The sequence below is a fragment of the Ailuropoda melanoleuca genome, chromosome 14, assembly GCF_002007445.2.
Source record: "Ailuropoda melanoleuca isolate Jingjing chromosome 14, ASM200744v2, whole genome shotgun sequence".
In the NCBI taxonomy this organism is placed as follows: Eukaryota; Metazoa; Chordata; class Mammalia; order Carnivora; family Ursidae; genus Ailuropoda; species Ailuropoda melanoleuca.
In genome coordinates this window covers 42,579,727-42,605,832 of record NC_048231.1, presented here as the reverse complement: position 1 = coordinate 42,605,832, position 26,106 = coordinate 42,579,727, and the positions used below count along the sequence as shown (strand labels likewise).

Here is a 26,106-nt window from a genome sequence, read left to right as displayed (position 1 = left end):
TAGAGCACATATAGTTGGATCTTGATTTTTTTTTAATCTAATCTGACGATCTCTGCCTGTTAATTTGAGAGTTAAGGCCATCTGCATTTAATATCATCAATATGATTGGAAATAGTTTTTAATATCATTTTAATTTCTTTTGGTTGCTTTAGGCATTATAATAGACATTATTAACCTATTTTTGTCTACTTAGAGTTAATACTGTATCATTTTATTTAAAACATAAATACCTTAGAACAGTTTATTTCCCCCTTCCATCTTTTGTGTTATGGCTGTCATATATTTTATACCTATGTGCATATAAACCCCATAATATGAATACATATATATGTAGCATTTTTATTTACCTATATATTTTATCTTTTTGGTGCTCATCATTCCAACTTTTAGGTTTGAGTTTCCAATGTGTGTCATTTCCCTTCATTCTGAAGAGTTTTCTTCAGCATATCTTATAATGCAAGTCTGCTGGTGACAGATTCTCTCAGTTTTTGGTTATTGGAAAATATTTGTATTTTGTCTTTATTTTTTGAAGGATATTTTTGATGGGTATAGAATTCTAGGTTGATGGTATTTTTTCCTACCACTTTAAGGATGCTCTTTCATTCTCTCTTCTGTCCTCTTATTTCTGATAAGAAGTCAGCCATAACTCATAGTGCTGTTCTCTGTACATAATGTAGAGCTTTCCTATGGCTTTCAAGATTTTCTTCTCATTTTTGGTTTTTAGCAGTTTTTTTATGATGTGTTTAAGGGTGTGTGTGCGCGTGTGTTTATGTTTATTGTGATTTGGTTTTGCTAAGCTTCTGAATCTGTAAATTAATGGTTTTCACCAAATTGGGGAAATTTTTGATCATTGTTTCTTTGTATATTTTTCCACTCCATCTCCCCTCTTTGTGACACATATTGGTCCTTTCTATATTGTCTCACAGATCACTGAGATGTATTTATTTTAAATTTTTAAAATTTTGGGGCACCTGAATGGCTCAGTTGATTAAGCATCCAACTCCTGGTTTCAGCTCAGGTCAAGATCTCAGGGTCATGGAATGGAACCCCATGTCAGGCTCCATGCTCAGAGTGGAGTTTGCTTGAGATTCTCTCCCTCTGCCCCTCCCCCAACTCATGCACATTCTCTCTCTCTCAAATAAATAAACAAAAATTTTTAAAATAAAATAAAAGAGAAGTCTATTTTAATTTTTTTTAAAAAAATTTTATGTGTTCTTCAGTTTAGATTTCTATCAGCCTGCATTTGGGTTTATTGGCCCTTTCTTGCACCACTTCCAATTTGTTAAGGCCAACCAGTGAATTTTTCATGTTATATATTGAACTGGAATTTCAGTTCCAAAATTTTTATTTTGGTTCCTTTGTAAAGTTTTTATAGTTTCCAGTTTTCTGTCATGTTTTTCATCTATTCATTCATAACCTTCATTTCCTTAAGTCCTTTAATGTAGCTATAATAGCTGCTTCGAAGTCCCTGTCTGCTGATTTTAATGTCTGATACATCTTGGGGTCCATTTCTATTGATTGCTTTTTTCTTGACTAAGGGTCACATTTTCTTTTTTCTTCCTGTGGCTAGTAAATTTTATTGTATACTAAGTATTGTGAATAATACATTGTAGAGACTCTGATCACGGTCTTCTGAAGTGTCTAAGCATGCAGGTAAATTATTAGCTGATCACCTTAAACTTGTGGAGGCCTGGTTTTATACTTTATTAGGGTTGGTCAGTTTCTGTTTCGCTTAGTCTTATGGCAAATTCTTAGTCTTGGGATTTAGTCTCTACTTTTAAGGCCTGGCCCTTTAGGGGTTTCAGTGAAAAGCTTAAGGTAGTTCAATAGGCCCTCTAACTCAATGAGATTCAAACTCCCAATTTGTCTCTCCCACTGTAGGCAGCCACTGAAGTCTTTGCTCAACTTTTTCTACCTTCCAACATTGCTTGTTGGTAGATTATTTGGAGATTTTCCCGCACATGCATAGTTTAGGGATCAGCCAAGGGCATAAGGAAAGTTTATATACAGATTGGATCTCCTTGCTCTGTGGCTCCCTCCTTTCTAGAATTTTCCACCTAACATTTTCAACCACTCTGAATCCCCAACCTCCATCTTCTGACACCTCAGCCTAGTAAGAGTGAGGCTCTCTGTTTAACTTCTAGCCACCCACACCTACACCCACACCTCCAGACTAGGGAGGGCCCTCAGAAGAAAAGCTGGGTAATGTAAGTAGCACCCAGTATGATTGTATTCTTTTCAAGGATTAAATCCTCTCCCATTTCTGCCTGCTTTTGGCTCCCTTCGGTGTTATTGTTTTATATTTGGCCCACAATTTATCATTGTTATCTGTGGGAGGGTTCGTCCCAGGCAAACTATCCTATCATTACTTGGGTGGGAATTCACATTCTGCATCTTCTTTGACTATCAAGGAATTAGTCCTTTATAGCTTAGAGTCATTCACTTTAAATAATAATTTTTAAGCCCTTGTTGATACAGAACTAAGATTTATTCATCTTTGGGATGACATTTGATCTAGTGTAATTTTATATGTGAACACATATTTTTAAATCTTTTACTTAGAAAAAGCAATGAACATTTGGAGCCTCTACTCAGTTTCGTAAAAGTTGCGGCAAAATTTAAATACGTTTCTGAACTTGTTGAAATCTTCAAAACCATGTGCTGTACTAATCTGTCTAAAATTTCTTAAAATGTGTTACCCTCAAGAAATTAATATTTTTCCATGTAATTTTAAGCATGACTGCCCAAACCCACCCTCCAAATGTGAAAATCTATCCATGATCCAGTAACATGCAAATGGACAGTTTTTTTATTTGTTCAGAAGTCAAAGGATTTTTATCTGCAGCCTTATGTGGCTGTCTTCTCTGTCCCACACTTATGAATGGGCATCTGAATTTAACCTAAGGAATAATTGAGTGAATAGCATGGCTTGTAGATATTTTATTGGCAGGGAGGGAAAAGCTCATCGAATTGCTATTGACTATGGGTTTATAATTTACAGGTTTTTTGTTATAATATTACTTGCTGTCACCATCATCTGGGTCCCTGTTGTACAAACAGAATACTGTGAGCGACTGTTTGAATACACGCATGCAGTTATGAGTTACCTGACCCCACCCATTGCTGCCATCTTCCGGCTTGCTGTATTTTGCAAGAGAGTCACTGAACAGGTAAGTAGGTGTTGACATGGCCACCGCATGACACAGTGGGAGGGCTTGCCTTCACATCATAGTTGTCTTTCCAAGAGCTGCCCTAGAAAGGTCTCTTGTGCTTCAGGAGTTCACACCATTATATCGTTTGCTATCCAAGAGATGATTTCCTCCTGGGCAGATTTGGTCTGAGCTCCTTCATGCATGCAGAGAAATGGCAAGCTCTAATTTGTTTTCCTCCCTTTGCAGTGTAATCCACTCAATTATGCCCTAGATGATGTGGTGTGCACGCTCCTCCCTCATGCGTATCTGGGTAGTAAGAAAATATTATTCTATTGCCTCTGTACATGAATGTATCATACTCAGAGATTTCATACTCACAGGGAGATGTACAGTCATGAACTCCTTTTGCCTTTCCTGCAGTGAAGATCATCTCTTCCAAGCACACTTAAAACTAAAGATCCCAGGGTGCCTGGGTGGCTCAGTCGGTTAAGCGTCTGCCTTTGGCTTGGGTCATGATCTTGGGTTCCTGGGATGGAGCCCCGTGTTGGGCTCCCTGATCAGCAGGGAATCTGCTTGAGATTCTCTCTCTCCCTCTGCCCCTCCCCCCCAACTCATGCTTTCTCTCTGTCTCTAAAATAAATAAACAAACAAATATTTTTTAAAACACAAACTAAAGATTCCAGCTAATGATTCAATCATATTGTCCATAAGACTTTTTTCTTTAGAGAGAGGGAGTGGTTTGGGGAGGTGGCGCAGTGAGAGAAAATCTTAAGCAGGCTCCATACCCAGTGCAGAGCCCTACATGGAGTTCAATTTCACAACCCTGAGATCATGACCTGAGCCAAATTCAAGAGTCAGACATTCAGGGCACCTGGGTGGCTCAGTCGTTAAGCATCTGCCTTCAGCTCAGGTCATGATCCAGCTAGAAGCCTGCTTCGCCCTCTCCCACCCCCCTGCTTGTGTTCCCTCTCTCGCTGCCTCTCTGTCAAATACATAAATAAAATCTTTAAAAAAGAAAAAAGAGTCAGACACTTAACCAACTGAGCCACCCCGGCACCCCTATCCATAAGACTTTGAAAGCATAATTTGCCAGAATATTTTCATTTGTTATTTGAATCATATTTTAACTGGTTTCCCCTAACAGCACTGAGTAACTGGGCCTTGTACAAGTTCCTGAGCACAGGGTATGAGGTGCTGTGTGATTTGGACCCTGCCTAACTCTTGGCCCTTGCCCTCTCCATGAACAGCTCCTGGGCCCCAGCCATTCCTAACCATTTGCAGTGCTGATTGCCTAACTGCCCTGTGCCTTCTCTGGCCTCCCTCACTTGCATAGATGGTTCACTTTGCCAAGAATATCTTTTTCCTCTTCCACCTGGCTGGTGCTTCCTATAGGTGCATCTCAGGTATCCAGTCCTCTAGACCAACCTGCTAGTGCTCCCTGCTCTGCTCAGTTCACCAGGACCCAATTTAGCACCAAGAATGTGGGGGGAGGGTGGCTGGGCTCTGCAGATGCCAAAGCTGCTTCTCTTTGCTCTGCTGGGAAGGGCAAGGGCAAGAGAGGCTGGCTGTCATGAGAATCTGCCTCCCATCAGTGACACCAACATTGAGGTATTGGAGCGTACTGCCAAGGAGAACTGGGGGTCTGGTCAGTGATTCCCTGCTACCCCTGGTCCAAGGTTACAAAGACATTGTAGGTACCCTTTTTGACCTAGAGAGTTTCTCTATGTCCTCTCTCCCACCTTCTTCAGATGGCATGCTCACCTGTCTTCTGCTGCCCATCTGTTTCTAGATCTTTCGGTTCTGCACATCTCCTTCAATAAATGGTTCCTGTGGATCGTCCACCTGGCTTTTGGTTTCAGGTCTTTCTCCAAGATGTTTGCCCATATACCGTATCTTCTGTCTCCTCTGACATCCATCCCCATCTAAGTCAGTCTCCAGATACAGCTCCAGAGCCAAGGTGAAGTCCTTACTCTTAAAGAGTGGACAGTCTGGTTGGAGGAGACAGTTGATATACCCAATAAGCAGATAAAGATTTCTGATAGTGATGCAATATTGTTTAAAAGGTAAAAAAGGGTTGTGGAGGGTATCGATGCAGGCTCTGGGGGCAGGGGGTGTACAAGGACCTTAGCCAAGGACGTAGGAGAAGACTTCTAAGAAAATGACCTTGAATCTGAACCCTGAAGGATGAGTCAGAAATATCAAGATCTAGGCAGAGACCCAAGCAGTGAGAAGGGCAAGCACAAAGGCCTGAGCCAAGAGCAAAATGGGCAGATTCAACATGCAGGAGGAAGATTGCACACAGTGGCTGAAGTGGAATAACCAAGGGGAGAGTGGCAGACCCAGGTGAGGTCAACTGTGGGGTAGAATTGAGATTTGACTCTGATGGCGGGCCATGAGAAGCTATTGGAGAATTTAAGCACGGGCATGGCATTCTCTAATGCATGCTTTGAAGAGCTCACTCTGGCTTCTGTGGGGACGGTGGGCAAGTAGGAGGCCAGGTAGGAAGGCCACCTCTGTGAGATAAGATGGCGGTTCAAGATTAGGGTGGTAGCCATAGGGTAGTGGGATGCCGACACACTTTGGAGGCAGAGCCAACAGGATTTGCTGATGGTTTGGTGGAAAGGCAGGATGGAAAGGAGGGGGCAGGAATGACTCCTGGACTTTCAACCTGAGCAACCAGGGAGATAGAGGTGTCACCCACAGCCATGGAGAAGCCATGGGGAAGCCTTTTGGACAAATGATGTTTGAGATACCTATTCATTATCTTACATAAAAGTGTTTCTAATGTTTCTTAAGTTCTCTGATTGATCTAAGAGAGAAGGCAGGCATCTCGGGTCTTTGTATGGCCTTCTCACTGGTGCTTACATTCTGCTTCCTTCCACAAGGTATTTAAAGCCTTTGTTGTGATGAGTTTAACTTCAGAACTCAGCTAGTGGGGAAGTGAGGCTGAAGGTTTGTCTCACCACCCATCTTCCTCCAGGTGACTCCCTTGGGGCTCCTCCTTTGGCAGGGTGCCTTCTGGGGGCTGACCGGAGGACTTCTGATTGGCATCTATCGAATGTTGTCCGAATTTGCCTACTGACCCTGGTACCGTGAGGCAAACAGCAAGTGCCCTCTGATCATCTGTGGCATGCACTACCTCTACTTTGCTGTACTTCTCTTCATAACCAGTCCTTTCACCATTCTGGGGATCTCCTTATTCACAGGCCCGATTCTGGATAAACATGTAAGTGCTGCCCTGAGGGTGCTCTGGGGTCAACCTTCAGTCCCAGCACCCCAGGGAGCAGTCACTTGGCTCGGCTACTTCTGGAGAGAGTGATTGAATTCCGCATTCTTTTTGAAAGAGGGAGGGCTGGGGGCTGGGAGTGGGAGATGGGTTAGAAATAGGCAAAAAACAGAGAAAGGGCCCTGCCTTAAAAACAAAAGTAAACTGAAAAGCTTTTCAACAATCCCCCATTTAGGTATTCACTTAGAATGAGACGTGTGGCTTTTAAAATGCAAATTTTCCTTAGAAGTGTTAAGTTCCCTAACGTCAGTATAAATTAATGTAATCAGGGCAGTCCCAGCTGCCACCTACCCTCAGGGAATTAAACCAGCAGGAAGGGGGAGAGGACAGGAATACTGGCAGCCGCCTATGGCCGGCCCAGGGCTGGGTGCCTCTCAGCCTTCTCCTGTGCGGCCATTCCCACCTCCCAGGAGGCAGGGATCAGTCATCCCAGTCGGAATATAGGAAGTCTGGGCTCAGAAAAATTAAGTCATTTGTCCAAGGTACCAAAACTAGGTAAGTGGCAGGGCTGGGCCCCAACCTGGCTCCACTACACCACTTCCATCAGCATAGCCAGCAGGCTTTGCACTACAGGGACTTGGCCAATCCAGAAAGCCCCATAGCGTCCGAAGTTTAGGAGGGAGCTCAGAAGGGACATGGGTCTGTGAGACCTACATGCCTGTCTTGCAGCTTTTCCTGGGGTGTGGGTAAAAGCCATAAACTTGGAAGACTGCCTCCAGGTCCCCCCTCAATCTTGGGCTTCCCTTCTGGGGATACTTCCTGCTCCATAGTTTCTGTTTGATTCATTCCTCTCCTGTGCACAGAGCCCATTTGGAAAAGGGATGGAACACACGGGGAGGAGGACAACCAGGATTGTCTGGAATGTGCACACCCACTGCATCAGTGACAGCAGGGAGACTTCCCTGCTCCCAGCACCTTGAGAAACTGGTGGTGGGTGGTGAACTTGATTTCCTGTTGCTTGGGGTCTTAATTGTTTAGATAGTCTGCATTCTTTTCTGCTGTCCTCTTCCTCTCAACTTTTTGGTTGTGCCCACTTCTCAGGCAGCCAAGTACTTCTTGAGTGTTTCCCACCTGTCTCCCCGTATGCCAGGTGCTCTGGAGAACACAAAGCAGCTGCCAGTAGGGGAGGGAGAGATGAAAAAGAAAATTGGAGCTTCTGGATCAGTGTCAGCAGGCCAGGCCCTCTGCTCACCACCTACCAGAGGAGGCAGGACAGCAGGGACAGCACATGAAGCCAGGATCTTCAGTGCACCCAGCAACCTCTTCCACAGGGACTGATAGTGTCATTGGGAAGGCAAATGAATACATATGGCATCATCAGGAAGCAATTAAAGGCTAAACCCAGTCTCTATCATCACCACAACAGAATTTTAGTTCTGACACTTTAGTGCAGGAGGTGGGGCTCCAGCAGGTCTTGAAGTGGGCTGGCTGGGGAGGGGCCAGCCCAGCCCATTCACATCCCTGCCATATGTTGGGGGTGGAGGTGCTGGGATTCAAATATAATGAGGCTAGTATAATGGATCAAAATCTATTCCAGGATAGGTTTTGTGGAAATGTTCACTTGTTGACCCTTAAGAAACAAGCAACGGCAATTGGCGGGATTTTGTGACTTCCCAAAGTTTCCATGTGTGTTTTCAGAATGGGAACAAAATCACAGAGCAGAAGGGAAGGGAGCTCCCTACTGCCTCTGCAAATGACTTGTTGAGTTTGAGCAATTCAGCTCAGTGGGGGGCCAGGTAAACCAGGTAAAGACTCTTCTAGACTGAGTTAGTGCTCAACTCTGGCAACTAGGAGGGGATTCTGGAAGGAAAGCAGCTTCCCGGTCTGCCCTGTCCACTCATCTGGTCAGAAGGCCTCCTCCACCACCAGAAGAAGCAGAGCAGGGGGATGGGCAGCCGCTCCCACCCTGAAGCGCACGGTTCCTAGACACTCGGGACTGGAAGGAGCCCTGAGCACACTGCCTCCCACCCCTTACTATACAGCTGAAGGACACTGAGGCCCAGGCAGGTTGTGTCACCCTGTGCCAAAGCCACATAAGCACATGGTACCAGAGCCGAAACTGGAATCCAGGGTTCACAAGTGCCACACTTTTCCCCACTCCACGTTCCTTTCATCTCTTGTTGAAGCTGAACCACCAGGTCTTGTCTCAGTCCTTGGAGACCCTGGTGCCCAGATGCTGGCCATGCCTGGGTCCGGTCTGTGTGACAGGGCCCTGGGTGGTGATGTGCCCCCACTCTCCCCCCAGCTCCACCAGCTTTGTTGGAGTTACGAGACAGCCAAGAGGTAAGGGTAGATCTGGATAAAGAAATACAAGTGAAGAAACCTGCGCCCGAAGCACAGCCAGGTGAGAAGGAAGAGCCAAACCCTGCAGGGGGTCCTATTTAGAGTGTTCTAGGTGGGTGTGACCTGCGCTGCCACCCTGGCACCCCTGCCCCACGGTCTCCCCTCCCAGAAATGCCCTTCCAGGCAGAGGCCCCTTCTGGGGTTTCTGTTGAGGTTGAAATGTCTCTGGACATCTGTGTGGAGCCTTCTGGGCTGGGGACAAGCAGCAGATGCAGCGAGCCACCCTTAGAGGGGCAGGGTTGGGGAAGGAGACAAGGGGTCTGGCTTGGGGCTTGGGCACCGGCACAAAGCAAAAGGCACTCCAGGAGATGAGAAGGAGCCTGCAGAGGGAAGACAGACACTGATGGGCAAAGAAAGATGAGGTCTTAGGACTGGCCACTGGTTTAGCCACACAGAGATGATACTGTAACCCCCACAGGAGCAATCCAGGGTAGGAGGGGGTGGGGGCTCCAGGGAAAGAAGTCTGAGGACAGTTAGATTTCAGTCCCAGCAAGCAGAGGGAGCATATTCCAGGGAGGGGCTCCAGAAGGCCCAGAGGAAGGTTTTTGGCCGATGGGGTCAGAAAGGGAGTGTTGGGGCCACGAGGGGCCGGGGCGGGGGGGTGACCTGAGCTTCTTGCAGCCCTGACGCAAACAGGGATAAAGGCCTAATGAGATTAGTCCTGAGTCTCAGGCAGAGAATGCCTGGGGAGGCTGTGAGTTCAGGGGAGGAGGCAACAATCTGGGGCCCCCCTCGACCCCTGCTAGGGAAGTTTAGAGCCCAAAGAGGCCCTGGGCTCCCTCCTGACATCTGCAGAGGAGGCCTTGGGCGGGTGCAGAGCAGGGGAGTGGCCTCTCCTGAGCATCGCTGCCCCACACACCTGGCAGATGCAGGGCTCCCTGAAATTTCTCTTCTCTAAGTGGGGGAAACAAACCCATTGGGGGGCCCACAGTGTGCCAGGTGTTTGTTCTTGGTGCACCTCCCAGTTCCTCTTCTCCTTCCACTGTCGTGGGGGGATGATGACGACGATGATAATGACAGTGGCTAATATTTACTGCCCAGTTGAGATGTGCCAGGCAGTGTCAAAATTATACCCCTGTGTGATAGGTACAATTATTATCCCCATTTAGAGATGGGGAAACTGAGGCACTGAACAGTTAACTAACTTGCCCTAGCCTCCACAGATAACCAGGCAGTGGTGGAGCTGGGACTTGAATACAGGCAAGTCTGACGGCAAAATGTGTGCTCTTGGCCAATGGCCATCCCACTCCCCATCATACAGCCTGTGGGCTGTCATCAAATGCTCAGTTGCCTTTTACATACAGCAGCCTCTTTGGGTTTGGCAGCTGCATGACAGTATAACATGGGTGTTCAGAGTGTGACAGTCAGGCTTCTCAGCACTGGCAGCAGAGATCTGTGTCCCTGGCTTTGGGGTCCTCTGGTTCCAGCCACCCTCCCCTTGTTAACAGAGGCTCCTCTGTCCCCAGTTGATGGGTTCCATCATCCCTGGTGCTGCCTCAGCCTCGGGACACAGCTGGCACGGAGGCTGCCCAATAGAATGAGACAGAGAACAGGTCACAGCAAACACTGCTTGGTGCCCGCTGTCAGAGATGTGCTCCCTTGCCACCAAGGAGGGAACTGTTTACAGGCGGCCGCAGGACTCCTTTGATGTGCTGGAGCTAGCCGTGGTGCTGACCTGTGCCTGAGCAGGCCCAAGGAGCGTCCCGCAGGAGCCCTACGGACAGACTCAGAGCAATGTTTAAGCCCCAGAAGGCATTTTCGCTAATTTGAATGGAAACTTTTCTATAATTCCTAGACTGCCCTCCTTTGCCTCCTGGAAAACATCAGTGATTTCCCATACCTGTGCCCAGAGTGCCTTATTTTGGGCCAGGCTGCGAGACTGATACCTGCCTGAGGAAGACATTCCCTGAGAGCTTCCCAAGGAGAGAAGTGTCTGATTACAGAAACCAGGGGATTTCTTCCATTCTCTGGAGAGTAGTGACTGGGGAGGCAGATTCAGAGGAGCAGTCACTTGCTCTAGACCTATCTGGCTGTGTCCGGCCACGTGCCTAAGACAGAGAAGGGTGGTCACTCCAGGATCGGGGCCCAGTTCAAGGCTCTGCCAGTGGAAGGCAAGCATGACCCCAGGTAGTTCCTACCTGCCCCCCACTGCATTCCCTAAGCCCCTTATCCCGCTCTCCCATGTCTCTGAGGATGGTGGTAGGTGTTCCATAGCAGGGGCTGAGGACTGATCTTCATATTGGAGAGTCTTTTGGTCTTTCTGTGGGACTGACCGCTGAGATGCGACACCACAGAAAGTCTTCCTTCTTGTGTCTTCTGATGTTTCCCTGTTCCCTCTGTTCCAGATGTATTCGAGGAGCCCCACGGCTGCCTCTGGAAGGCCTGGGATGTGTTCTGTGGACTGGAGCCACAGCCGGGTCCCAAACTGGCCCCAGAAGAGGTAGCCAAGGAGAGTATGGGGCGTGTTGCCATATCTGAAAGGATAGAGAGCATGTTGGAAGAGACAGAGTGCCACGACACATCTAAAGGGACAGAGCACAATGACATGTCGAAAGGGACAGAGCGCAGTGACATGTGGGAAGGGACAAAGTATGCTGACATGTCAGAGATACCCTTCTGGAGAGAAATTGCCAATGCCAGCAGGTTCTTCTTGATATCGACCATAGTCCTGTTGCACATCTACTACTACTAAGGCAGCTGGGGCCCAGGGGCTTCTGGGAAGAGCAGGCAAACCGCAACCTCTTCCAGACTCCCTCATCATCCAGGGGAGAAAGTCTTTCCTACCAAGAGACCCATGGATATGGGACCAAGGATTACACTAATGTAAACACTCCCTCAGTGTCACAAATCAAGTGCCACCAGCTGCAGGGCATGCGTGCTGAGGGGACAGGGTGAAGTCCATTTGTGACTCCAGAGACTATGCAAATGAGAACATCTGTTCCTTTACAAAATGAGTCATTTTCTCCAAATGGCTCTACTGCATAAACACTGACTTTCACTTTAAATTTAATTTTGGCTTTTTATTTCTAGATATATTTGGGATTTTTGCTTGTGTTTACTTCACTGTAACCATTTCCTTCCTATACCCAACCTCCATTTGCTTTGTTCTCTCTTCCTTTTTAAAGGTATGCCCTGCTGGCAAAGATGCCATGTAGTGTAAGCTCTATCCCCACATGGGGTTCCCACCCACAGGTGCTGTGCCCACTGCCAACGACCTCACAGGCCAGCTGGAGCCAAGCCTGCCCATGGGTGGGACTTCGGCTCCTGCCTGGACCAGTGGAAGAGCTGAGGCAGTCTCTGCTCAGTCTCCCAACAATTCAGCACTGTCCGGCTACAGTCACACTACACCCTTGAAGGGCAGGTGGAGAGGAAACCTTCCTTCTCGCTGAGCTCTTCCCAGTCCCTCCCAGTCTACCTGCAATTGGCATGCTATTGGGCATTGGGACCAGGAGATAGACTCCCTTAGCTGTCAAGTATAGGCCACTCCTGGGCTGTGTTTCTGCAAGGACTCCCTAAGCTGCTCCTTCATCTTCCTTCTTTTCCAAAATAAATTATTTGTGTCTTTAGAAAAAGTTCCAGGTGCCTTGAAGTGATTTGGCAGAGGCCCATCCAGCATCACAAAAATCACACACTGAAGGCACAATCACATGCAGTCTCTCCTCCCTAGTTTATTCCTTCAGCTGTCATTTTTGAGTCCTACTATGTGCCAGCCACTGCAAGGAAATAGCTGCTAAGGCAGCATAGGCTGCAGACAGTGACACTAGCCGTGATGGACAGCATGTAGTGCAGCCTGCTGTTTTGCTGCCTGGGTAAGTGCATGATCATATTCAAGCCACAGAACCACCCTTTGTGGAAGTACTAGAATTAACTACATTTTACAGGGAAGGAGACAGACTCAGCAAGGAAATTGAATACACTGGGAATGGACATAGGGCCTGGAACAGCCCTGCCTGACACCAAGGCCACACACTGGTCCACCACATGTTGTGTATACAGCAGGGAGGCCCACCTAGTCTGAGTCAGCGAAGGCTTCCTATGACCAAAGAAGGAGGTCAGTTAGCTGGACAACAGAAGGGATAACATGCAGAAAGACATGAGGCAAGAGTGCAAAGCATGTTTGAGGATGCCAAGACATGGCTTATGCATAGGAGAACAGTGGGACATGGGGATGGCAAGGTGGGCAGGAGCCTGACTTGCCTTATATACTCTGGGATCCTAAGTCCCTGGGAGCTTCAGCAGGGAAGTGACAGGATCATATTTGCTGGCTGCTGCTGGAATAATGAAAGGGAGGCAGGAACACCCACCAAAAGACTGTTTAGAGCAATCCACACAAGTTAGTGGCAGAGAGGAAAAGAGAAGGGAATGACATCAAGAGAAGCCAGAAATTAGAAGTAACAGAACTTGACTGATTAGACCTGTGGAGGGAGAGGTCAGGGTGACTCTCTAGGTTAAGCCTGTGGGCAAAGGGTGCACCAATTCTAAAGACAGGGCACACTGGAAAAGGAGAAGATGTGGGAGAAAAGTTGAGCACCACTTGGGACATGTTGAGTTTGAGTTGCATAAATATACTTACTGCTGTCTTGACAATTGTACATCTTCTGATCCATGAACATGGTATGTCTTTCCATTTATTTAGATCTTCTTTCTTTCAACAATGTTTTGTTTTCAGTGCTCAAACTTTGCACTTCTTTCGTTAAATTTATTCCTAGGTATTTTATTCTTTTCAATGCTATTATAAATGGAGTTGTTTTCTTTGTCAACTTTGCTAAACTTGTTGACTAGTTCTAATAGTTTTTAAGTATATACCTTGGGATTTTCCATATATAAGATCACATTGTCTGCAAAAAGAGTTTACTTTTTTCTTTTCAATCTGGATGCCTTTTATTTCATTTTCTTGCCTAATTACTTTGGCTAGAACCTTCAGTACAATGTTGAATAGAAGTAGTGAGAGCAGACATTCTTGTCTTGTTCCTGATCTTTAGGGGAATGCATCATTGAGAATGATGTTAGGTATAACTTTTTGCAGATGTTCCCCTCTATTCCCAGTTTGGATTTTTTTGATTTTTTTTTTTTTAAGAAATGGGTATTGGATTTCATCAAATGCTTTTTCTGCATCTATTAAGATGATCATGTGATTTCCATCCTTTATTGTATATATATGTTACATTGATTCATTTTCAGATGTTAAACCAACATTGCATTCCTGGGATAAATTCCAGTTGGTCATGGTGTATAATGCTTTTTTTATGTGGCTGGATTTGGTTTGATGATACTTGGTTGAGATTTTTTGTCTCTATTCATAAAGGATATTGGTCATAGTTTTCTTATGATATCTTTGGCTCGGGTATCAGCTAATTTTGGGTAAAATTAGCCTCAGAATGAGTTGGAAAGTGTCCCATCTCCTTCTATTTTTTGGAAGAGTTTGTGAAGGATTGGTATTAATTATTCCCTGGAGACATTTAAGGGTAGATGTTAAGTTGGATAGAAGGGTCCATAACTCAGGAGAGAGGCTGGGGCTACAGACCCAGATTTGGAGGAGACAAAGCAGTGGGCAGGCCTAGCTAAGAAGGCAACCTGGTAGAGGGGGCCCATAGCCAGGCAGGTGAGACTGTGTGGGAGAACAGGAAAGAGGGCCTAGACAGAGCTGTGAGAAATACGAACACTACTGGTCATGTAGAGCAAGAGGGTTTTACAAAGGAGACCAAAGAGAGCACAGATAGAGCCTTGGGAGGAGGCCCAAGACAGCTGCTATGGGAAGAGACCATCCATACCTGCGCCACAGCATGGGTCAAGTGCACAGAGCACAGGGTCTTGGCAGCAAGATGGTCAGTAACCTTGGCCAGTGACCTTGGCCAGAGCCCTTTGGTGAGGCAGTAGAGGTGGAACCAGGGTGCTGTGGGTTGAGGTGAGATGGGGACATGAGGAAGTAGAAGTCTTCAAGCACCTGTTTTACTGAAGGAGAAAAGATTTCCTTTTTGGGGGCCTGTTGTGAGAATGAGATTTACCTGAAATCCCAGCTGGGCTCAGCAGCCAGTCCCCTAGGGCTAATCCTCTAATTAGGGATGCAGACTTCAGTTTCTTCTAGTAAACTGAAGCCCACAGTCACTGAAAGAACTATAAGAAGGTGCTCAGTTGAGGATTCTGGTTCTGCTGATGTTTATTCTGGAAGGACTGGGCATCCCATAAGCCTGGGAAGTTCTGTCCCATAGGAAATATGGCTGCCGGTTGGTGCTACAATGAGGAAAACCTTGTTTGAGGCAGGGAGCCTCAAAAAGCTCCCTTGAAGCTGAGCTCCCCTCCTGCAGCTTCTCCAACAGAAGTCAGAACTGGTTGAAGAACCATCATCCTGCCAGACCAGGCAGGGAAGGCTGGGGGTGGTTAAAGGGTTCCCAAGCCTCCTACCTTCTGCAGCCTGGCTTCTCCTCCAACACCTTCGAGCTCTCCAGCCTCCTTTGCTAGTTGCATTTGGAGGACAAGAGAGGCGTGGAGGCCCAGGTGGAAGTCTGGCCAGAGGGCTGCCCTGGGGCTGGGGTGTGGTTGGCCTCAGGCCAGCTGGGAGCTTACTCTTGTGACTTTTTGGTTCTGGTGGGAAGATCTCTGTCCTGGGCACACATCCCTAGGGGACCTCATATAACATACTCCTCCTGAAAGAGCCCACATGGGCTAGCACTTTGACCTTCCCTCCTGTGAGAGGGGGACAAAACTGGCTAAGCAGGGCAGTGCCCAGCCACACCCAAGGGCCTGGTCACTCACGTGTCTAAAGCTTGGGTGGTGCCGGATCCAGCTGTGTTCCTTCCCCCCATATAACTTCTGGCCCCTCCTTTTACCTGGAGGGCCCAGCCCTGCTCTCCACCTTCTGAGGGGACTCTTGGCCCCAGCAGAGAGCTGGATTGTGACCCTTCCATCCCTGGGCCTTGGACTTAGCCCATGCCTCCTCGCCTGGCCACCATGACCCAGTCCTTCGGGGCCGGGTGTTTCCCCTTTGCAGGAGAGAGGGGAGATGTGACCACACTCCAGGAACATAAAGTGCCATTCAGACCCAAGATAAAGAGATTCATCCCATTTATTCAGGCAAGCAGGTCTGGCCCAGCAAGCGGCTCAGGGTTTCCACTCAATGACTTTGATGGCGATCTGGGCTGCCCGCCGCACCGCCTCACTGGGGTCCTCCTCGAGGGTGCGGAAGATGGGCACATGAGACTGCAGAAACTTGCGGCCCTCAGGGGCCTCACCCAGCATGGTGAGGGCCTTGGTGGCGTTCAAGCGTGCACTGCTCAAGGATGAGCCAAGCAGGTTCAGGAGCGGGTGGATGGCTTCTGTGTCCAGGGCAGCATACTTCCCTGTGGGCCACCAACACCAGGCGTTCCTCAGGAGGCTGTCCTCTTCCACCTCCTCTCAGCCCAGCCCCACCCTGGCCTCTGGCCTGCGCAGCCTCAGGGGAGGCGCCTTCCCTCACTCCCGTCCAGGCCCTGGCACCTTGTTCTGCTCCCAGCCTTGGCCTCCGTATCCCTGCTCCTCCAGCCCCTCAACTGGCTTCTCCCCACCCACCCTGATGCCAGTCCCGCAATCCAGCTCTCTCAAGGCAACACCAAAATCAAAATCCAATTGTTCATTTATGTGGCAAGTATTTCTTGAGCACCTACTCTGTGCCAGGCACAAAAACTCACAGAGTTCTTTCCCTCCTGGTACTTACAGTTTAGTGGGGGACACAGACATTAATCTGTAAAGGAGACGCCCCTCCTTAACCTTCACCACCTTTCTGCTGTCCTGGCCTGCTGCTAAAAGGCCAGGTAGTTGCCCCCTGCCCCCCAGCTTCCTGCCTTGCTCGATGCACTCTTCTCTGTGCTGGAACCTCTGCTGCCACCCTCAGCCCTGCTGACTCCCACTGTCCTTGGGTCAATACCCACACCCATCCCAGAGGAGGCTTGGCCCCTGTCCTGTGCCCACTGCATGCCATTCTTCTCCTTTAGGTCACCACCCCTCTGCCACTCCCACCAAACTGTTTACCGGAGTCTGAGACCTGGTGTCCAGGTCCCCACTACCCAGCACAGGGCCTGGCAAATGGCAGGGGGTTGAGGACCCTTGGCTGGAGTGCCAGCTCTGCAAAAAGTAGCCTTACATCCCCAAGTTCCAGTTGTTGCCTGGGCCCATGGTGAGCCCTCTGGTCCTCCAAGCAAGGAAGCCCACAGGAAGCCCCAGCAAGACACTGCACTGAGGACGCCCCGCCCAAGCATATACACACGGGGGAGCCCCTGCCATGGCAGTCAGCATCTTCACTGCACAGTCGAAAAGGGGACTGTGGCTCTGGGAAGGCCCCAACCTTTCTTCCTCCGGTATGTCTCAAATCGCACCATTAGTGTCAAGTGGGGAATGGCTGAGAGCCCCAGTTCTGGGGGCGCTTTGCAGCATGCTGAGAATCAGAGACCCAGTCAGTCCTCCGTGGAACACCAAGAAAGCACAGGGCACGGGGCCGGGGCAGGCAATTGTAGGCATGGGGAAAGACAGAGCTTTCTGAGGTCACGTGGGATGGCCCACCCAGGCCTCCAGGTGGGGAAACCAATCCCAGTAGCTCCTGTGGCCAGGATCAGATGACTTAGCATGGAAGCCTGACTGGAGGGGCATCCCCAGGTAGGAGAGGTAATTTCATACTCTTATTTGCTCCCCACCCCCACCCACTGAAAAAAACTCATTTTGATCAAATAACACCATGGAAGCAAGGGCTCCAGTGTTTGTTTAGGCCTTAGGAAAACCAAATCAAGGAGGGCAAACTATGTAATTCATCCCAGAACCAAGGCTTACAAGGGGCCTGGGTGGAGGCAGGAACGCCAGGCCCAGGGAATAGCCTGGCAGGAGGGGACAGAGGTCCTAATGGGAGCGACCAGGGAAGGCCACAGGTAGGTGACCCACTGTGGTCAGCAAGAAGAGGGAGGGTGGAGCCTTGGCCCAAACTTGAAAGGACTTGAACAACAGACCAGGGAAGTATTTTGGTAGGGCAGGGAGGGGGCACTACTGGGATGCTGAGCATAAAACGAGAGTTCTGGAAAACTCGCAGGGGCAGCCAGCATGCTGGAGGCTGCAGTGACCCCCCCCCACTGCTCAGTAAACTACCGCCTGCGGTAAACTAGAGCCAGCAGGCCGCCTCACCTTGGGTGGTGACCGCAGCATACATGAGGACCCCAGCGGCATTGGCCTGCACCTCTTCCACCTTGTCCTTCAGCAGGTGCACCAGGATGGGGATGACGTCATGCTGCCACACCTGCTTCTTGCCCTCCAGAGGGATGCTGGGCCAGAGAGGGTACAGCTGTGTGGCTTCACTTAGCAAAGAGAAGGGGGGCGGGGCCTAGGACCACCCCATAGGACACCAGAAGGACTTGTGTTGGGACCATCCCTGGTGGTCCAGGCCTGGCCAGGAGGTACCAGGGTGCAAGGGAGCACTGGTGTGCCACTGAAGGCAACCCCACAGAAGAGCCAGGGGGTGATGTAGACTTGCACTAAGGTATCACATGAAGAAGAAACCAGACATGATCCCCTGACCCCAAAATGGGGAGCTGCAGGACCCAGGGGTGCGAACCACGGGGACACACATTTGGACTCCATGAAGGAGCCAGAGCTGCCAGAGATGGGCTAAGCCACGGGAGCGGCGAGCTGCCAGGGAGACACCCGTGCAGAGCAACCCGCAGGGGAGAGGACGCTGTAAGTCACTTCTAATCCTGGCACTGTATGAAGCTGTGAAAATGAATGTGATGGACTCCCCACGAGCTCCCACTGGGAACTTGATCAAAGATGCAGAGTCTTGGGCCCCGCCTGCCGGGATTCCGTGTGTTCGTTCATTCCCACAGCCAGGGCTGACCGACCACTTTGACGGGCCCTGGTCCAGACGCTGAGGCAAGAGCAGGGTTGCTCCAGCTCGGCATGACTCACTATGGGGCTGGACGACTTTTTGTGGTGGTGGCCGTCCCATGCGTTGTGAGATGCTGACCAGCATCCCCGGCTTCCCCCTGCTCGATGCCAGGAGCGCCCTTCTCCCTCAAGTCAGAACAACCAGAAATGTCTCCAGACAGTGCTGCCTGTCTCCCAGGGGACCAAATCTCCTTCTGTTTCCAAGCCGTGCTCTCAAGCAGCAAGCAGAGAGAGGCCCTGTCCTCAGGAACTCCCCTTGGGGGTGACACACAAAATAGGAGGGCATGGTGAAAGGCACAGACAGGCCTGGTGGAGGCTGACGTTTTCCAGAGTGGGTTCACTGGAAGGGGACCTCTGAGCAAATACCAGATGGTGTTCGGTCTGGGGTAGGGCCTGGGAATCTCCACGTTCACAAGCTCCCCGGGGTCTGGATCGGGGGCCACACTCGCAGAAATGCTGGCCCCGTCTCTAGAGAGAATCCAGCTGGAGGGACAGCCAGGGGTAGGGGAGGCAAGAGGTGCCAGGATGTAGGCAGATGGCCATATCTGAGGCATGGACTTGGGGGGATGAGGGACCACCCGTCCTTGGGAGAGGTCTCATCTGGTATCACACACCGCCCCCCTCCCCGATCCCTGCTCTCAGGCGTTTTGCTTCCTCGGGTTCCAGGCCACGCTTCAGACTGTGATCCCATGTGACCCTGGGCACCAGCGACTGGACACATTTGCCCTCGGTTCCTTACCTATGAAGGTAATCAGCTTGCTGGGAGGAGTGCCATTTGTAGATAATGCCCCGCCCCTACAGAGCACTTGGTGACTGCTAGCACCACCACACTTCTGTGCTTCCTTCCTCACAGGGAGGGGGCGCCAGCCTTCTCGTTTTGCCCAGGACTGGGGGCTTCCTGGGATACAGGACTGTGAGTGCTGTGCTCTCAGGCCAATAGGACAGTGCCCCCAGCCAGGGGACGGGGTCCTCCTCCCCCCGCCCCGGGCACAAGCTGGCCAGAGTGGGGAAAAGCAGGCCCTGAGGTAGGTTGCCTGGAGCTCTGGGGCAGGCTGGCTTGCTGCGGGGCGGGGGGCGGCTTGGGTGCCTTCTCTGAGCCTCAGCGGAAGCCTCCGGGCTGGCCGTGCCCACCCTCCCCACTCTGTCCATGCAGGCCAGGCTCACCTGACCGCAATGAGTGTGCGGGCAGCTTTGCTGCGAATGTCACCATTGGCGCTGAGAAGCTTCTGCTTCAGGAAGGGCACCATGCCGCTACTCAGGGCCTCGGAGGCATCCACCATCAGGCAGGCCGCCAGCGTGTCCAGGAGCAGCCCTTGGATCTCCTCGTCTTCCTCCCTCTGCAGCTTCGACACCAGCGAGGGGATGAGGCCGCTCTTGACGATGCCCTGGGCTCCTGCGGGACAGGAAAGGGCACGGAGGGTGGGCCAGGCAGTCCTGCCCATTCTAGGAGGCAAGTGGGACGAGGGGAGTCCTGCAGAGCTGGTGGGGGAGGGGAGGTTTGCAAATGCCCCTGGCTGCCAGACCCCTGAGCAGCTAGCAGGAAGCTGTGGATGACGAGCGAGGGTGGGAACCACACGGCCTGGGGGACCCCCAAAGCTGCTGGCCTTTGGTCACCTGTGGGGGGGCATCAGCCTTCAACAGGTGCTCAGGAGCCTGGGAAGCAGCAGCCACCCCTTGGAGAGCACAAGGCCACCCTGCAAGGTCCGAGCACAGGAGGAACTTCCCTCACTTCCCCACCCTGCAGCAGAAGGAAGGTGCGGGGACCAGCCAACCTCCTCCTTCCCACCCACAACATCTCTAAGCCGCTAGAAACCCCAGACCAGTCTGGCCAGCCCTTGGGGAAAGGAAAAAGCTTGGAATCCAGTCTGAGGCAGAAGTGAACAGGCCAGCATCTTATATACAAAAAAGATCTGTGCCTCCAACCAAAGGTGACAGGAAATCCATAGACTCTGGCCAAGGGGTTCTAAAAAACCCGCGGGGGAGGGGGGGGCTCCACATGGCAGCGCGGCTGGGGCACCGGGGCTGGGAAAAGGTGAGCCTCCCCAAGAATGGGTTCCACTTCCCTCCTTCCAGCCCCTCCTCCCTCCTGAGGGATGTCTGGAGGGGGACCCAGAACCAGCCCAGGCAGCACTCCTGAGGAGCTCAGCTCCCCTGTGTTCAGAACTGCTCTGGAAGCAGCCATCACTGGGGAGTGAGCAGGTCAATGCAGGGAGGTCAGCCCCCCTCTTCCCAGCCCTCCTCCCGGCCCTCTTCCAGGCCTCCCCAGTGGCCCACGCCACCCACCAAGAAGCCATATATATAGCCCCCATGGAGGTGGCCACCAGCAACACCTCTCTCTTCCGCCTCCCCAGCTAAACCCTCTAATTTACTCTAGAGAGACAAATAAACAGGTTAATTAGCCTAAAGGTCTCTAAGTGCCAATTAACACCAGGGATTTCCTCTTTGAAGATATCACCCCAGCCTTCCTCTTACACTTCCTGAGGACATCAAATGGCAGGTGCCCCAGGGTGAGGGAGGTGGAGAGGCACAGATGCATGTCCAGTGGCTTCCTATGCCCTGGCCAGCTTCTCACTGGGGTGTCATGGAGGAGCCACAAGCTCTGCCCCATTTTTTGTCAGGGCCCTTGCAACACAGGAACAGCAGTTACCCGTTGCTTTAAGAGTACTCTACTTTCTAAAATGTAATACTCATAGATTTCAAAAAATGCCTAGCTTGGACTCCTAAATGTATCCAGCTGTGTGGTCTTAGACAAGTTACCTAACCTCTCTGAGCCTGGTTTCTTCATTATGGAAACCAGCCTTGCTGGCAGGGAGTTGTGCGATGCCAATGAGGAGTGAGTGGGTGGGAGCATGCTCTCTGGAAGGGACTATCATACAGGACTATCATACAGGCCTAGCATCATAAGGAATTCCACCAACACTGAGACCCAGCTACAAGCAAAGGCCTATGGGGTGGGGGTGAGAGGCGAGGAGTGGGATACAAAGACAAAAGCTGCAGTCCCTGCCCTGTAGGAACACAGCCCCTCTCTCCCCTTCAGCTTCACCATCAGGCCACTCACGGCCTGACCACACCTGGCCTTCTGCTCTAGCTCCACTGCCCACTCAGGCACCTGCCCACAGGCTCCCTACCTGCCCCAGCTATGGGTCCAACTCAGCCACAGCCTGACCCAGACAGCCCCTCCCCAGCTCACCGTGGGGAGGTGAGAGTTGGACTCTCCAAGGATTTTGCCGACTGGAAAGATTTTGCGTAGAGGGAGAAGGTTCCTAGCTGGGGGACACCTGAGCAAAGGCCTGGGGATGAGGAATTTGTGCATCAGCAGATTGGAGCTTGAATGCGGCCTCACGTGCACCTGGGTCTGGGCTTTCCAGGGACCCCCTCCTCCCAAAGGTGTTGCTGGGCACAGGCTGGGGGCGGGGAAAGGGCAGAGGACGAGAGTTGAAGTCAAACTGCTGGAGGTGATCACCTCCACTGCTCCCTCCCTAGGTGAGGAAACCAAAGCCCAGAGAGGCAATTCAAATGCCTGAGGTCACACAGCAGATGGGGGCAAAGCCAGGGCCCTGAGCTACTTGGGTTTTGTTTCTCAGGCATTTGTCTTGCGCCTCTACTCCTAGGAATGCTGAGAACCAGGACCCGGGTTCATTCTGAGACAGAGGGAGAAGATTAAAAATAAAACGCGTGCCGGGTGTGCCTCTCTGCTCGTTCACTTTGCTTTTCAGCTAAAAGGAGAGTTGCAGGCCTGGCTATTTATAACTAACCCAGATATGTAATGGCTTGTTCAAGTTGGGGTTGGGGGGTTGCACAGACCCCAAGGAAACAAACTGGAGAAACCCACTCAGCCCTGCCACAGCCTGCAAATCAGCCAGCGGGGCTTGAGAGAGCAGGTCAAGGCTGGAGAAGAGCCAGACAGGACGGTGATATGGCTAGCATCCAGAGACTAGCAAGAAGCCACCACCCCCATCCTGGGGAGTGGGGGGACCAATGGCAGTCAGCCAGGACCTGTCATGACAATACAGGTTCATACTCAAGTAGATGAGGAATCCCAGTGTCCTAGGAACTCTGAACATGTAGGAAGGGAAGGCCAAGGAAGCTGGGCCTCATGGGGCAGAAGGGCAAAGGCACGAGGCATGGGGGTCCTTGGGGAGGGCCCCAGGTCTGGCATGGCTGGTGTGCCAGGATGGATTCAGTGGCTGATGAGCCAGAAATCCCCACCAATCCCTCTGGAATTGAAGGGACATGATGCCCTTGGCACGGAATGCCCTGTGGTTGAGGTCTGGTCATTTCCTGGAGGATGGCTGGATACCACCTAGAGAGGCCACTCCTCAGCCATCTGTCCCTGCTGGATTGGTGAAGTATGAGGCTCAATCACCAGGGCCTTCCTCTTTCCATCACAGGGCCCCAGCTGTTGTCTCCCGGTCCTGTTTTCCTGGCTAGTGAGGACTGAGGACGGATTGCCAGCCCCAGCCCCGGGGCATCCACACCTCATTGGGACCCACCCGTCCAGTGTTAGTCTTGTGCAGCCCCCATGCCCTGAACTGCTGGCACGCCTACACCCCTACCTGTGCCTGCCTTTGCTCACGGAGACACATCTCTGTCCTTAGCTTGAGTGGCCTCTCAATAGCACATAATGTGGCTGACCCTGTCTTAAATGTCTTGAGACACTCTCTTCCGGAGGAGCCAGGACCCTTTACTCGCTGGTTTCCCGGACACCTCTCCCACTGGTCCTCCATCTGCTCGGCAAGCACCGTCCTTCCTCCAGCATCTCCTATCATGTGGGCCTCCTCCTTGGCCACCCCTCCCCACTCTGCCCCCCACTCTGTCCTTCTGTCTTGGCTGCAGCCACCACATGGCCCTCTCCTGACACTCTGTGGCTCAATGATCCTGCGGCCGTGCCCTGAACTTGGCTTCATGGATAATCTCTGCTTTCTTATTTTCTGACGGCTAGTTGACATTTTTGTTATTCGATTCTGCATATTAGGACAATATACACTAAAGGGACCACACGTAGTACAAACGAATATGAAACAAAAACTTGTCATCCTCCTTCCCAAATTTAAAAAGCGAATCCTAAAACTCTCCAGTGGTTCTTAGGTTGACATCCCCAGTCTTACAGAAGGACCACTAGCCCGGTGCTAGTGTCCCCACTCCAGCCTTGTTTTCTGGCACCCACACCTGCTTCCTGGCTCCAGCCACACCCGTCTTCCGTGGGTTCCTGCAGGCCTCAGGGCTCCTTCATGCCCAACACGTTCCCTGCCTTGGAACACTCTTCTCTCCTGCCCCAGGAATACTCTTCTTTCCTGCCCCAGGTCACAGGCCACCTCCACCCTGCTGTCGCCCAATGCCCAGTTCTCCCCCTGCCACATGTCCCCAGGGCCCTGGTGGGTCTCCTCCATGAGGCCTCATACAACTGTAATGGTGGATTATTGCCACACAGACAGGAAGGTCTACCAGGCAGGGGCAGGCCTGTCTAAATCCCAGAACTGTGCCCGTGCAAAGGAGGTCAGCAGTAAATGATTGCTGTATGAAGAATTACATCATTGGTGGCCACCAGGGTGAAGTGAGGGAGGCAGCAGCCAGCCCCGTGGGGCTGCTTCATGGGCTAGCCGCGGATCTCACCCTGAACTGCGGTAGAGGGTCACCCTACACTGACATCTAGGTTTGCCCCTGCAAACAGCTCCATTGTGACCCCGATCCTACAACAGAAACTGCCCTCGCCCATCTCTAAACATGTACCCAGGTGCATTTCCCCTCAGAGTCACCCTCCAAGGACAGTCTATTAGTGTCCCCCTTGACAGAGAAGGAAACTGAGGCTGATCCAGGTGAAATAATCCCCCCAAGGGTGTACTAGCAACAGAGCCGGGTCTGTGCTTCCCTCCCACACCCTCTCACCTCTGATCCACACCAGGGCAGGGCCTGTGCCCATCATCTTCCTGGTATCACAGCCATTGGCCTTTTGAGTGGTCCTGTGGGCAGAGGCCCAGACTGACCCAGCCTGCGGGTTTGAAGGCATGCACCCAGAGGAGCCCCTCCATTGTTGGCCACCTCCCTTTGGCTCTCACTGGCCACCTCCAGCGAGTGCTGTGCCAGGTCTAGGTTCGCCTCAGGATACCCATCATCAGCATCTGTCCCTGACAGCTTAGCAAACTTTTTCAGAGTTGGGCGCGTCACGTCACGGGGAACGTAGTGCAGCAGTCTCCGTCTCACAGCAGAGGAAACGTTCCCAGAGAGGGTATGGAACAATGTTCCAATGCCACAGTGCCCAGTCTTGCAGAACCAGACCCCAACCCCTGCCTTCTGACCACAAACCTGGACTGGGATGACCACCCAATCCGCCTCTGTCAGTGGCCAATTCCAGTACTTCTGCCCAGTGTGGAGTGATCCTTATGTGACCATGAGCGTATAAAGTGGTAAGGAAGGTGTTAACTGGGAAAGTCTGCATTTTTACCGGGATGCTCTAGAATACACAAAGATTCAAGTTACAATGATGGAAAAGACAGAGGCTTTATGCCTTGGCTGTCTGGCTGAAATCTTTTAAGCACAGGAGTGAGGAGCTCTCCTGGCTCTGAGGCCCACAGGTGGGCTCCCCCTGAAATTGAAAGCAGATTTGGCTGACTGGCTCAGGTGCATTTTGCGGACACCTTCTACCTTCTACCAGTTCTCCAAGGTGGCGATGGGGTATCCTGCCCTTACCTGAGCTGGCTGCCTCCCGCCTCTCTGATCTGGGGTACAGATCCTGGGCCCTTCTCCCTCTTCTCCTTTTCAAGGCACCGTTCTGTGGCCAGGATTGCCAGGGACCCTGAAGAGCCCCTACACACTGGGGGAGTGTGCAGCAAAGATGACTAATGCCCCTCCCATCGCTGCACCAACCTCACCGGTGTAATACCTTAGAGGTTTGCACAGACTTTCACACGTTCTAGCGGATTGTCGAACAATTCAAGGAAGCAGGTGCCGCTAGCCCCACTTTGCAAAACAGGCTAAGAGAGGTCAGTTGGTTGCCCAAGGTCGCGGAGCTCAGAAAGCGCCGAGGTGGCTTCGAATTCAAACCGAGGGAGACGAGCGGCGGGGGGGGGGGGGNGGGGGGGGGGGGGGGTGGCTGGGTCATCCGCCACGCTTGGGCTCAGTCTCTGGCTCTGCGAAAAGCGGTCCCGGTGGGTCGGCTCCGCGGCTTCAGCGCAGCCGGGTTCCAGAGACGCCGGTGCGGACAGAGCGAGCGGGACTGCGGCGAGCGCGGAGCTGCGGCCCCACCCCTACCCGTTGCCATTGGACCGCAAATGCATCCGTCAGACGCTTCTGTCCAATGAGAAGAGAGCCGGCGCTCGTGGCGGGGCGGTGCCGCCCAGCGCGTGGTCACCGGCGGGCGCGCGGCACCCCCGCCCGCGGTTGGCCTGGCAACGCGCTGCGCTCGCGGCTCCGCCCCCTGCCGGCGGCAGA

The 26,106-nt window shown here is 51.5% G+C and overlaps 1 protein-coding gene and 1 pseudogene across 1 annotated transcript in view; one reads left to right on the top strand and one right to left on the bottom strand.

Annotated features, from left to right (window-relative positions):
- Positions 1-11,473, top strand: part of LOC105242172 — a 55,279-nt pseudogene extending 43,806 nt beyond the window's left edge.
- Positions 11,474-15,852: 4,379 nt separating this feature from the next.
- The window catches only part of RSPH14 (radial spoke head 14 homolog), a 78,986-nt gene continuing 68,732 nt past the window's right edge, over positions 15,853-26,106 (bottom strand). The window contains exons 6-8 of the mRNA XM_011237584.3: positions 19,843-20,071; positions 17,923-18,059; positions 15,853-16,118 (exon numbers count right to left, since the gene is read on the bottom strand). Of these exons, the coding sequence (XP_011235886.2) occupies positions 15,880-16,118; positions 17,923-18,059; positions 19,843-20,071 (605 nt within the window). The 3' untranslated portion in view covers positions 15,853-15,879. The remainder of the gene's footprint in view (positions 16,119-17,922; positions 18,060-19,842; positions 20,072-26,106) is intronic.